General features: G+C 36.6%; 1 protein-coding gene across 5 annotated transcripts in view; it reads right to left on the reverse strand.

Moving 5' to 3' along the window:
- LOC117409250 (synphilin-1) overlaps positions 1-14,940 on the reverse strand; it is a 51,724-nt gene that overhangs the window by 8,567 nt on the left and 28,217 nt on the right. For 4 of the 5 annotated variants that reach the window (XM_034014968.3, XM_034014970.3, XM_034014971.3 and 1 more), the window contains exons 3-5: positions 8,008-8,080; positions 2,354-3,207; positions 661-840 (exon numbers count right to left, since the gene is read on the reverse strand). In XM_034014968.3, the coding sequence (XP_033870859.3) occupies positions 661-840; positions 2,354-3,207; positions 8,008-8,080 (1,107 nt within the window). Of the gene's footprint in view, positions 1-660; positions 841-2,353; positions 3,208-8,007; positions 8,081-9,371; positions 9,391-14,940 lie in introns of those variants that run through there. The other variant, XM_058992551.1, reaches the window with a different exon arrangement.

The raw sequence follows: 14,940 nt of genomic DNA on the forward strand, positions 1-14,940 counted from the left end.
ATGGGTGGATGTCGGAGTTTATTTATTTTTTTCATTCATAAGATCGACCAAATAGTAAAACAGTATTCTTGTATAAAACCGTGGCAGTTAAAAGCTACATTTTAAAATGGCACCATGAAACTAAAGACAGCTGAAAGATAGATCAAGAAATGGCAACTGAGGCTTTATACGGGTGGTCTGGGTTATCGGACAGAGAATGGCTCTATTCTAAAATAATGCATGTTAAGAACGTATATATCCCGAATTCAAAAGGACGGCAATGGACAAAGCTTGCAATTTTCTACACAAGTTCCCAGCACCTGTACACCAGTATGGCAATTCCTTTTTATTTCCATTTTTGGATGCACTGTGTTATGGCAGCCTTGTGCATTATTATTTTTTTTACCTGAAAAATAAATTATTCAGCTTTTGGGACAGTTGTGTCTGGAATGTGGCATAGGTTTTTTATTTTGATGGCCAAATACTTGGGGGGGGGGGGGGTATAATTCATTATATTTTTATTTAAGAACTTGGATCTCAGATCATTGCATGAGGTAAGTGGACCTTGTTTAAATAATGCTGGGAACCTCTGGTTTAAACCCTTCCTTAAAATTGTACCAAAACGTTTAGTGCACAATGTCAGAAGCATCCAAAACAGCAGTTTCAGCCTTCCTTACTAACCTTAATTGACAACCCTGCTGGAGTGAGCTGGTCAGTATTCCGTTCATTTAGACAATCTTCTCCCATCAGTGAGGTGAGATGCTGTAAACACTCAGCATGTCCCTGTGAGGCTGAAACGTGCAACAGGTTGTTTCCATTCTCATCGTGGATCGTTTCCAGGTTATCGACTGCTAAATGTGGCTGGGTCCCATTGCAGAAGACAATTGATATAGTAGACAGTAGAAAACAGGATTACTCTGTTAAAATAACACTATGCTGGCAAGTTGCGGTGACAGAAACCTACACAAATTATCATGCATGATCATCTTTCAGGGAAAAAAAAAAAAAAACTCAAAAAGGAAAGTGCCTGTTTTTAAACTATTGATTTTATAAGGAAAACTATTATTTTTAACTTTAAATAAATAAATAAATAAATAATACCATCATTAATGATATTCGCTTTAGTTAAGGTAAATAATTTAATGGCTCATCACTACAAAATTGCTTTTTCAATAGGTCCAAATGTGTCATGCACTCAGACAGGCATCTAATCAGCATTTGAAAACCGGAGACAGTAAATGATATTCTTAGTAGAATCTGTTTTATTGTAAAACTAGACTTTATTAAGTATATATTTAAACAACACAGAACAATATGGCTCCAAAGGGTCTTGCAATGCAAGTAGGAACATTTTTGGCCCATCATAAGCAGAAATATCACATTACTTCTATTGATGTTTAATACAAATTTGAAGGCAGTTTGTTTGGTCTTGTGGTTAGAGAAAAGTATTTAGAGATCCTGGATTTGAAACCAAGCTGTAAAATGACGTGGACGGACCACCTACCATCAGCTGTCTGGGATGAGTCATGTCTAATATAATAATTTACCAATAAAATATGGTATAAAAAAGTTAATCCATAAGGCACTAATTACTGTAGAATACTAGTGAAGGATTAAGTGAAACATAAAACTTACTGTTTTTAAAAATGATTATTGCAGTTGAACAAAGTGAGGCTTGTTCACATAATAACGTATTGATGATCCAACTGTGTAGTGTTTATTCCAGGGTGTATTCAATTCCTCCGGCACTGAGAAATGAATCATATTTTGCATAGCTAAGTAACTACTGCAAATGTGCTACTTTGGGGCTTTTCAGGATGAATGTGAGGCTTGCTGAACTCGTCTGCATATTATAGTGTGCATTCAGATCTGGTTTCTCTGGAAACACATTAGCATGGTGTTTGATCAGAGCGCTGGAACTAACTTAAACCTTCACTCTGGGTCAAAGGAGACTTGCGCTCCAATGTGAACCTCAGTCTGTGAATGCTGCTGCAACAACTTGACACAAACACTGCTGAATAATAATGAGAACATTACAGAGCACCCTCTGTTCCCAGGCATGGAGCTTCAAAAGCTGTGCTAATCTCTGAATAGCTGTGGCCAACTGAACTATAAATATTTTGCACACATGTACTTTCTTTCTACGTCTGATGTGATATTAAATACGAAATGTGTATTTCGAAAAAAAAATTTTCTAAAAAGGAACAGCTTTCTGTTTAAGGCAATTATTTATACTGCAATTAATTAACCAGGTCAAAGGCAGTTCAGTACAGTAACATGAGTCATTCTGTTAGCTCAATAAATAATGAAGTAAGTGAAAGACTTTCCCATCCATAAATTATATAGGTACATATATATTATTGTGCATACTCACCAGCAGTGAAATCTGTCCTTCTCTGACGATGTTAAGGATGCTTTTGACTTTCTTTGCATCCTCGTTCCTCTCTCCCTGTCCTCCCATGTTACTCCAGGTCCTGTTGCTGGTTTCGTCCAGGTTGCTCTCAGCAGCTGGACTCTGCAGATGGAAAATCCTGGGCTGGCAGTTAGGCATCGTCTTGTCAGTCTTATGTACATGAGAATCAGCAAACGTCCTGTTCGTGAAGCTTTTACCTTGAGCTTCAGCTTCACAGACTGAGCCACATGTAAACAGATTCTGGGAAAGCTCTAACCCTCCAGCGGAGTGCCTGTTCTGGTCTGGGACAATGGCTTGTGCCTTTCTGGGCTCTGAGCTTTTCACAGGGGACAGCACACAGAACTGTGTCACACTGGCTGGCACATTCTCAGAATTTACCCCGGAGCAAGGCTTGTTGCTATGAAATGTGTCACTTAAACCGATACCCACAGTCCTTTTCTCAGGAGCTACCTTTGACAAAGTGGAGAGCTGCTGGTTCGACTTAATGTAGGGCACATCCAGGATTTCATCCATGTCCAAGTCATAATGCTCAAGCTCCCCAAACAAGACCCCAGAGCTAACATCTTTACCTTTGAAGCCTTGGCCCTCACTGGGGGATGCAGTGGCTGGCTGAGGTAGCTTTTCTGATGTGTCTTCTTTGTGGTATTCTCCTCTGTGGTCAGTGTCAGTTTCATTTTCAGAGGTTTCAGGTTGATGTTTGAGAGGAGAAACCCTTTTAACAGGTCTAAACTTACTGCACACTTCTGCAATGCCAGTGGGTTTTAATCCATTACCACTGAGTGTTGACACTCCAGAATTCCAGTTTGTACCTGAAACTGATGGAGTAAAACACACAAGAGTCAGAAAGTTGCAGTCGTTAACACTAAGCACTACACTTTAGAATTTAAATAGCAAAAATGTAATACGCTTTAAATCACTGCCATCCTGAAACCCAAATAAAACATAATACCTAAAATATATTTGCATATCACAGTGCTTTCATTTTCTGAATTCATTTTAAAGACGTAAAATCTATCCTGTGGATTGTGTGTTCAGTGTGGAAGTACTGCAGTTACAGGGTGATTTAATCCACAGTAAAATGTACTTCCAGGGTAATAGTTAAACTGTTGAGAGATATGTAAGAATTATAATACTAATGCACACTATTTTCACTGGGAAATAATTAACAAGAACCAAAAAAAACAAGAACCAAAAAAAAAAAATCTTCACTTCAAAGCAAGTATAATTTATGGTTCCAGTTTCCTACTGATCCGTTTTGAACTCCTTCCTAATCCCTCTGTCTGTTCAAAAGAGATTGCTGCACAAATAGACCGGCACTGCTGGTAGATATAAATCCTCACTGGTCAGCCCTTCTTCAAATAACAGAGTCTCTCTCCTAGTACATAGTAAAACACGCCAAAGCATCAGATGACCACAGCTCATTATTGGTTCAGAATTCTGATGACAACGTTCCTCTTGTGGTTGTAATACATACAAAGCATTGCCATTTTTTTATTTCTTATGTTTATCACATCACACACACACACACACACACACACAAACAAAATAAAAAATGACAGCCTATTTACATAGTTTGTAATTAATGTCACCCATCAAATTTCTTAAATTAACACAAGCTTCCCATGAAACCAGAACAGGGACGTGAACCTTGACTGCACAACGTTTCAATTATAAATATCCATACCATAAATAAATCATAAAAAGCACCTAGCTAGTTTCTGCCCAATTTCAAAACTGCTTCCTCACACTGTTGGCATGTAGACATCATCAACTGTAACTATATTAACATTAGTATTACTATGTGACTTACCTTTACAGCATAGTAAAATTATCAGGCATTTGTAGCCTAGAAACATTTGAACAACCCAGAGGTTTAATACAATAAATCAACTGTTGTTTTTTGGGTTTTTTTTTTTTTTTTACTTATGTATTGTGTAAGATTTTAGGAGTTCACAAAGGGCTGCACTTTTATATTCACTTTGTTTACATGTTAAATTCTTTTCAAGTGATATATGAAAATGAATGCCATATGTTTCCCAGCTGTTTTGATCTGACAGGCACCATTAAAGACTGCATGAAAATTAATTCTGTCTGGACCTTATAAAAACATATTTTTTCTACAGACAGGTCTAGACACTAACAGAGTGAGCACTATATTGAACCCCATGTAATACTGCTCATTGTTTTTATCATTCTTTCTAAATTTGTAACAAATGCTTTCAAAAGATCAAGTTAATGGGAGTCATTGGACAGCACAGAATGTATGCAAGTTAAAATGTCAATTACAATACCATACGTCTTTACACTCCCACAGTTTAGTGTACAAGGCAAAATAAATAAGTGAGAAAAGCAACTTAATAAAGTATTTCAGTAACATATACCCTGCCAAAGATATCTATAACACATTACTGACCATATTTAGAATAAAACTAGCAAGTAACAACTCTGACAGACTAGCATTGAGGTTTGCAGGTCCTTCTGTGTCCTGCACAAAATACTAATGTTTCATGAATAAAATGTAATAACTCTCTGGCTGGCAAACAGACTTTGAAACATAGTTCCACTCCCACTGTCCCCAAAGTAATTAGAGGTAATACAGTAATCATTGAAAATGATTGCATATCCCTCTAGACCTAGAACCATTCAAACAACTTGCAGACGCATCACTACAAATCAGTACAGTCTTTGTCTGCCCATGTTGGCTTCAGACCTCACTGACAGTGTGATAGTAGGTGTTTCTAAATGTATGTTCAGTCTCTCAGGCTGGTACTTACTTCAGAGGCTTGTCACAAAAAAGAAAATTACATTAATAAATCAGATGGGTTTCCCTTTAGTTACATTCTTACGCATGTATTAACAGATGCACACTATCGTACAATATATCCCCTTTGTTATATCCAGCAGTGGATAATTATACAGCTAACATAACACCAGAAAATCTCTTGAGTTTGGGTATTATAAGAACAAAGCTTATTCCCCATGATTATCAACTTCAAAGTTTTATTATAATCGGCTGTAGCAGCTGTGTGCTGGGGGTTTGGCAAAAGGAAAGCACTGAGTCACCAGTTTGATTCCTGTCCATGCTGGTAGTCATTACAGTTACAGTATTTAGGTGAATGGTCTCTGCAAATTGTTATATGTTTGAGTAAACAGAGTGGTCTCTATAAATACTTTGTAATTGGCTGTATTTAGTCAGAGGTGCTATTTGTTGCTAGATCACTTATTGACCGCTTGAAAAATAGGATATAAAAAGATACATGAGATATTGTTATATCTTTACACACTGTATCTATGAGATATTCCTTACACCTATTCATGCCACAGTTAATGTTTAAAAGAAAGGATAAAAATAGCCAGAAATATTTTTTAGATATTTAAAGAAATAATTTTTTATTTATCCAGTGCTTTGTTTACATAGCTGTTTTCGGGCATAACATATTTATATATTCCTGTTTGGAATTCTTACCAAAAAACGTCAGCATCTTTTAGATTTTAATCTAAACCTTCATCTGGCGAGTGAAGGTCTGCCTGCTACAATCAAGGAATCCCCCCTCTATTCCTGCTGGTCCCCAATGCTGGGTACAATTGTGTTGTCTGCTTTAATTGTATTAGTGGCATTCTTACCTTCTTTTGACTGACCCTGTTTATTTTTATATAAATGAGTAGTAAGCCCTCTTAAATGTATTTGGGTTACCCAAAGATCTGTTTGGTGTTTATTATTTTCTTGTTTATGTTCCATGTATTTTTTGTAGCAGTGTTACCAAGATGTCTGTCTGCCGTAGTGTGAGATTAAACACAATGCCATATGGAAAACAAAATCTGTTTATTATTGCTGAGGCAGTCCGAGTTATGCTTTAAGTGTGAATGTGCTACAGCTGTAATTTTTAGATTACTTTAGCCCTTAATGAAAGCTAAACAGCTGCTGTAAATAAAATTTAAAACAGACAGCAAGAGAGAGTGGCTTTCATCATCGCTACTGATGTTATATGGAGCCATGGTATAAAAGTAACATACTGCAAGACTGACAAGTACAAACCTTACATAGTTTTAAACAAATGTAATTTAAATGTAGTAAAACAATATTTTAATAGTAAATGTTTCAGTGTGTTAGTTGTTTCATATAACAAAATGTAATTGTAATATTAAAACGGCCTAAAAAGTATTTTTTTTTGTTTACTGCCTCTCCCCCCAACTCCACCCCACCCCAGAAAATAAATAACTTTCTTTACTTCTTAAATGTTTTTTCATATTTACAAATATTTAATTAAAATGTAATTCAAGTCAAATACAATGTTATCAGTTATAGTAAGAGGATAAATACTGACATTTGAAGTAGTATTCCGCATTTGAAACTGAAAACTCAACAATCAAATGTTTCCCTATTTCACACTTAAAACAATGTAGAGATGTGGATATGTGACAGACTGTAAAATGGTATTTACATGTATTACCCTATCAATGTTTTAATTGACCCTTGCTTTGAATATTCAATGCATTTCTTATGGTACTACTGTAACTGACAGGCAAGTGCAGATTTCAAATTATATGGAAAATTACATGGCAGTTCATAATGAAAAGCAGCAAAATAGGCAGTGATCAGAGGGTGGTGCTGTTGTACAATATTACTGGATCATCCCAGTGCAGGTACAGTGAAACCTGGATGAGCACTTCTGGTTGCAAAAGACAGATGTCTGCTTTATTCAAGATGCCTCTGCCATTCACTTGTACAGAACAAAAGAAAATATGTTCTTGGGTTTGCTGTTGATAACCACTAAGTTAAAGTGACGGTACTGTAGCTAAAAAATTAATTCATACACCTTCCCCATAGTGCAATTACATTTTTATGGGTCTCAAATATGCATTCTTTTGAAAAAAGTAAACAAGTATTTTTATTTTGAAATGCAATATAGGGTACTACACTAAGGTAATCTCTATTTTGTTTTCTCAAGAACACAGATTACAGAACAACGCAGGTCTATTCAACTGCTAGCAGTGCTGCATGATAAACTGGCATGTGTGTGAAAATGACTCTTGTAACAAAATCTCATTTTGAAAAGTTTGACTAGAACTGATATGCCAAAATTTATGAAAAAGCATTATAGTATGTTATTAGTAAAAAGTTACTGCCCCCCCCCCCCCAAAAAAAAAGGATTAGTCATTCACAATGTCATTTGCCCCACAGCTTCCACTGCTTAAAAAACTTTATCACACATGTGGATTTTGCACTAATCCATCCTGATAGCAAGAATTTAGTCTGAAACTCTTTTAAAATCTCCACCTCGATTCTTAACCCCTTATCAGTTACTCAGTAGCTTTGAGCTGCTCTAATTGGCAGAATACAAAGATCTGACATATCCCTGTGGCCTTCACAGTGACCAGCTGCTATTAACTAATTCAATTTACCAGTATGACGTGATTCTAAGAGTTTACTTTCAGCCTGCATTATTATCTTGCTTGAGTTTCAATTCTACAATCTTTTGTCTTCAACCAAATGGTAGTGTTATATGATACACAGACAATGACAGTATATCCTACAGGCATAAAGATTGAATTATTGTCACTGGATGGGTTTGAAATAGAACTTTTATACTTCGGATACACTATGAATGTGGTACCTTGTCTTTCTTCATTCTGAGAATCGCATCTTCTGCACAGCTCAGGGATGGTCTTCAGAGACGTCACTGAATACTAAAAAAGCAATAAAAGGTCATTTATATACTGAGTATATACTGAGATTGAAAAAATACACAGGGAAAACTTAACCATCACTTGTACAATCCTCTTAAAAGCATCATTATATAGGATTGGGGCCAGTGCATCCACGAGCAGATCCTACGCACTTTTGGCACAAATACTTAAAGCTGGAATTCTTTTACACGTTTATATATTGTTAGAATGTAGCCTCTTGTCTCATTCATGCTGGGGATGAAGAGGGAAACAAATATTCATAATTAAATAATAATAAAGTACCATTGGTTCTAATAGGATTTGTAACTGTGCTGCAGAACAAAATAATGGGAAAGTAAACTCCAAGAAAGCAACCCAGCACCACTAAAGTATGCATATTTAATCTTAGGCACTGTCTGTGGGTCAGCTGTCTGTCCAAAGTTATATAAATGTCATATTATCAAAGTGTGTATAAAAACAAGAACCAAACAACTAAGTATGGGTTGCCAATATTTAATACCCAATCGTGTTTATTCTCTATCATTATATATTGTTATTTCTGCTTAGACCATGATTTGCCAAGCTTATTATTACCTATGAGAACAAAATGTTTCTGATTTGGGCTTCAGTGCACAGTACTAATATGTTTTTTCTGCAATAGTGTATTGAGCATGGTATACTAATTCGGACTGACTAACTGCTTTGTGGCACAGTAATTAAGCAGTGTGCCAGGGTTTCATTAGCAGCACAGACAGAACAAGGATTTAGGGGTCACCTATTATAAGTAAACACCAGATTGCTGCGTAACAAATACCTGATCTCATGTAATGCTTCAGTGGGGTTTTGGTATGCCACTTACTTATTGATAAGTACAGCATGCGTCTTGAATTTATTTTCAGTGTTTATAAAATTGCATTTTTCATCTGGTTCTGGACCACAAGTTAGGGGAGACTTCACATTGATTTCAACCCCAAATGAGCTACAGAAATGCACTACAGTACATAGGCCTAATATCAAATCTAAATACTACCAGTTAACTTTTTGTACTGTACCTCAGTTCACTTCATTCATTTGCAATGCATTTGAAGTATTTCTAAAATGTGCCGCACACATTCCCTTTCCTTTGTGTTTTATGAGCAAGAGAAACTAATTCCAGATATGAAAATATTCCATCAAAAGAAGAGGAAGAAGTATTTATCGTAATATTTTAAACCAGATGTAATTACATTCCAGGCCTATACGTATAGTATAAGCATCAGAGTGGCATGCTAGTACTGTCTACCGATAACAAAATGAAGCAACTTCAAAATACCATGCGAATATCAGTAGGACCATATCATGGATTTATATGATTCTGAAGAAGTACTCAAAGACAGCATATCTCGACACCACCACGAATCTAAGACCGCGCAGAGATCACCGCACGGGTCATTACCGCAACGGACATTACAGAGACTGCCCATAACAGCACTATGACATCACTGCGCCGAACCACAATTCGATTCCCAGAAGACTCTGCGAAGTTCACAGACGCGTCACTTACCAGGAACTCCCCCCTTCCCCATCAGTATGCCGGTTTTAATATGACCTAGCAGTGTCAGTAAGACTCGTATTGCACAATTGCAAAGCAATTGCATGCCAGGTTTGATGAAGATCTCTTGCAGATTGAAAAGTTGATTTTAGGTATAATAAAAAATATGAACACTTTGGAGCGTGATATATAAGTGTGCAGGTACCCTGTTTGTTTTCTCAAGGAAGAAATAAACAGTGGTTGTTGTTACCGCTATTTTGGCCTCAAAACTGCCTTTGGTGTGTTTCTTTTGTCCGCTGCCGTCACAATATGTAGAAACGTTCGTTTGCTCGTTTGGCAGGGCACCTAAAAATGTAATCCTGTAAGATGCTAAAGAATAGATTTATACTGTGTGGGTGTGCGTATACAGTGGTCGTCCAATGTTTACAAACTCTAATTTATGGAAGTGTAACACCCGAAAATTAATGTTGAATACATGTATATAGTACATTCCTATAAACACCATTATTTATTTATGGTAAATATATGTAGATGGCACATAAAAAATCCTCCTATTGTTTTCTAATATAAAAAAAAAAGTTCCAAAACAAAAAAACGTCAGTTCAGCTTGTTACAGTTACGTACTGGTTTGTTTGTGTTGTACTCTTGTAGCCCTGAATAAATACATTTTCGAAATCACCATTTAACGTGTGTAACAGAAGCATACTGCAGGGCTGCCAACACACACGCACTGGCCGTGAGACTCACACATTTGAGCATATTCTCACGCTCACACGCATTGGTAAAAAAGTGTCACGCAATTTTTGGGGTCAGTTTCTAACACTCTTCTTGGAAGACACTGTGACTGAATGGCTGCACGTGTAATGTTTTTATTTATTACTGCTGAAAAGTCAGACTGTCGCACTTCATCTGCCGGAATGAACCACCTTGCTAACCAGTCAGGGGTTCGCGGGAAGAATTGTAACAGTCCATCACAAATCCTCCGCGAGCTTAAGCAGCGGCGAGCGGGAAATGCAACAGAGACAGCAGTGAGAGGTGCAGATACAAACCCCGGTACAGCTTGAGAGGTAGGGAAATGGTTACACACAATTTTTTTTTTTTAAATCTTTTTAAGATTTGTGCTTATCTGATCATCCGTGATTATTTATGATGCTAATAATTATGCGTTGCTTTGAAGTTCATAGATATAGCTAGTATCCTTCGCTGCTATTATAAAATCAGATTAATGACATCAATTGTAATTTTAACAAAAAACTTTATTATAGTTTATTTATATTATTCGTGGTTAAGGTCAAATTGCTTTGATGATGGTCTGTCTGCTTTCAGTTATTTTTGACAGATAAACTGTTATATATATATATATATATATTACAGTGAACACAGCTCCAAAGGTGGATAACATGACACAACTTGAGGCGAAGGTATGAATGAATAACTTCTTTAACATTTTGTTTTTCCAAAATTATTTTCTTCTTGTACAGAAGATATTGACAAACACATTTGACTGGTACTTTTCCCATTTGTTACCACAGAAACAGCTTTTTGTTCTGACTGTAAAAGTATTCTTTTTTTATACTTTGTTTTCAGGCACGACGAGCTGAGATCAAAGTTGCTGTGACGATGGTAAATCACAATGTCCCCCTTGCAGTTGCTGAACACTTCAGCCCACTGATGAAAGAGTGTTTTAAGGATTCAGATGTGGCACAGAGATATGGTGCATTAAGTTTCAATTCCTTCAAGTTTCACTGTATCATTTAGAGGATTCAAATTAGTGTAAACAATCTAGTTAGAACCTGATAATTATAGAGTGATAATTTTCTGATAAAACAAAAATAATTATGCACAAGAAAAAAACAGTAATTTAAAAAGATATGTAGATAGAAAACTTTGGCTTAAATTATAAATGTTGAAATTAAATTTCCTATTTCAGTTGTCAGACTTTGATGTGGAGGATGTGGTTGTAGATATTGGATACTGGTTCAAAGCGAGCACAAAGAGAAAATGTAGACTGGATGGTAAGAGTTTTTCATAATATAATAAGCCTTTTTGAAATGATAACAATAAATCATGAAAAGCCAGTCTATACCAGCACACAGTTTCAGGCAATAGAAAAAAGTTTTTTCCTAGTTGTATAAAATGCCACTATCACTGCATTTAAATTTTTTTTTTTTTCAGAATTCTGTGTGTTTTGTGATACTGAGTACATAGCTGTCATAGACCATGTTTCAACACGGTGGCTGAGTCTGGAGACGGCAGTAGTCCGCATTCTACGGCTGTATCAAGCACTTGTCAGCTACTTCAAGTCTAACAGTGAGTACTAATTAGGCTTGCAACCCGTTCTGGTTTTGCCTGGATTGTTCTCTTTTTAAGGCTGCTGTCCCGGGAAATCTCTAAGACTTCCTGGGACATTAAATATTAAATATACTTAAAAGTATACTTTTTTGTTTTGTACAAAATGACTCTGGTGGCAGGTGACAACCCTAGCTCATCCACCTAGATATTTAAAATGCCAGTTGCATCTTGCTATAATGCTTGATATATCTTTGTCTCTGTCATTTACAGTTGAGAAACAAGCCCGCTTTAAGAGGCTTAGGAAGCATTTTGAGGATCCAATGACAGAGGTACACCTCTTATTCTACCACTGCCTGTCTTCACAGAGTTTAATTTACTCTTTCAGCGCCAAGAGCCATCTGTGTATCTTCTCCATGGACAGATAAATATATAATATTCTTCACTTCTTTCCACAACATTATAATTAAAGTTGTATAATTAAATAATGATTTGTTTTGAACATTTTACCATTGTATTATTATTAATATAATTTGTGTTTTTTTTTTTTTCAGATGAGGTCTTATGTTAAGAAACTCATGTCCAAGTTTGTTACCACAACTGCAATAAAAAATGCTGATGTGTGTGAAGTTGAGTATAAAGACACACAGAACCAGGTGGCAGGTATGTGCTAAAAATAGAAATCTATGTAAAAATAATTTTAAAGATGTGGAATTCAAAGGCAGGTATTAAAAATATTTGAAAAGATTAATTTCTAGGAATGTTTACTGTTGATGTTAATTACTCTTTTGGGTAGTCTTAAACTTTGTAAAACAATGTCAAACTGAATCTGACTATAACAAAATAAAAACTTGCATAAAGCAATAAACACTAAAGGGAACAATATATTTATTCTAAGTTTTGTTATTAACTAGATCACAAGCTTAATGTTGGCTGGACAACAAGAACAACCCTCAGCCGTCTGCATGAAGCTGGTGAGATCAGTCAGTACCAGGTAGACAACTTCCACAAGGCTGTGAGGGCATTCTTTGTTGCAGCTGTTGACTATGCCTTTAAGAAGCTGCCCTTCAAGGAGCCAGTCCTTGAACATTCACAGTTCATTGACTTTCAACAGAAGATGGACTGTGATATGAATGATGCCCTATACCTTGTGTACAGGTATGCTTCTTAGATTCATGGTAATGTATTTACTAAAGATAGCAACACAGGAAACAGATACAATGTTTTAAAAAAATGATAAAACATGTGAAAGAAACAGAAAAGTAAAGGGTTTTTAATTATATAATGTCTTTCAATCTAAATATTTCAGGTTTAGTCATCTGCTTCCATATGGAGATCCCAAAGAACAGGACAAGTTGAGTGATGAGTTCCTGGACTATCAACTTATGGAGGAAAAGGACATTCCCAGAAGCATTTGGGAGCAGGCGGTGAGCAGAGTCAGTGAGCAGGAGGTGTACCACAGGATGGATAAGGTGTGGGCACACATGGCCACAATCAAGAGTCCAGTAACAGGAATGCCTAAGCTACCCATGCTGAGCAAGGTGGCACAACTAAGTCTAACCCTGCCACACTCTAATGCTGATGCAGAAAGAGTTTTCAATGATTGTACTAAACAAGACTGACACACGGAATGCTCTGGCCTTGGAAGGCACACTGTCTTCTATAATGACAATAAAGATGTCCGGTATGGAGCCCAACTGCTTCAAGTATGAGCCCCCAGCAGAAGTAGTCAAGGCCTCCAAGTCAGCTGCTTCCAGCTACAACCGTGAACATGCAGCAGCTTCAAATCCTGGCTCAGAATGCACCTAAGGTAATGAATTTCCATCTTTAAAAAAAAAAAAAAAATGTCTATTTGTTTTGCAACTAAGTCACTCACAGCACTTCACCGCGCGCTAAAATTGTACTTGTTCAAAAGTCTCACTTAAACAGTTTCCTAAAAGTTGGCAGCCCTGATACTGTAGCGATCCTGGTTTCCGCAGGCAGGTGCATCACCCACGGCGAGGCAAGCCACACACAGGCAGAGGGCGGGCGCGAACCCGGGACCTCTCACATTAAAGCATAGCGCCGATACCGCTGTACAGAGGGGGGTCACTACAAGGAGCGTATATCGGGCTTATGTCTTTGTGTGTGATTACGTCACCTACCCCGTGCACGCTACAATACATTGGAATACTTTTGACAAACAACCGTGGATATTGGCCAATTGCAATATATACGCTGAGCCCTTGAGGGTGGAAGACTCACTCAAATAAAGATATGAATGCACAATTTAATAATAATAATAATAATAATAATAATAATAATAATAATAATAATAATAATAATAATCAAAAGCTTCTGCTCAGAACTCAGAACTCAGATACAGGGGAATGGGGAAGAGCTGCAAGTCACGCTGTCACTGGAAGAATTGGATCAAGCTTGCGACTGACAATTCAAAAGTATTAGCGGATGTAAATATCTCTGATGTATCTGTAAGGGTCTGTTAATAGACCCTTTTATTAGAAATAGTTTACAAACCCTGATTAGTAGTAGTACTAGAATAAAAAATAATAATAATAATAATAATGAAAACTAGGTGCCACGCAAGTACATAAAGGGGAATTATCTGACTACACCATTTTAATTTCAAACAACAAAAGTGAACTCGCTCTGATAAAAGCGTCACGCTAGAAAGAAAACAGTGGGTTCAGTAGGGATACGACAGGGCAGAGAAGCAATGCCATTAAGATAAAGTTACACTATTTAAAAAAAAAAAAAAAAAACTAATCTGTACAAAATCTACATTTTTAAAATGCCCTTGTATCGGTCCCCAATCCCGGATGTCCCGTGGAGGAGTAATCATATACAAATATATCAAAACACGTGCTGAATATCATTCTGCAACAAGTGAAAAAAAAAAAAAAGAAAAATCGACATGCAGTCCAACTACGTAAAAAAATGCTTGTGGAAACACGCTTTTATTGCATGGAGGTTTTACTTATCGTATTTACCAGTCTAGTTATGATGGCGCTGTATGGGAAGAGTGAAAAAAATATATAGTCTTCTGCAATCAGAAAATCTG

Source organism: Acipenser ruthenus, chromosome 2 (assembly GCF_902713425.1).
Source record: "Acipenser ruthenus chromosome 2, fAciRut3.2 maternal haplotype, whole genome shotgun sequence".
Lineage (NCBI taxonomy): Eukaryota > Metazoa > Chordata > Actinopteri > Acipenseriformes > Acipenseridae > Acipenser > Acipenser ruthenus.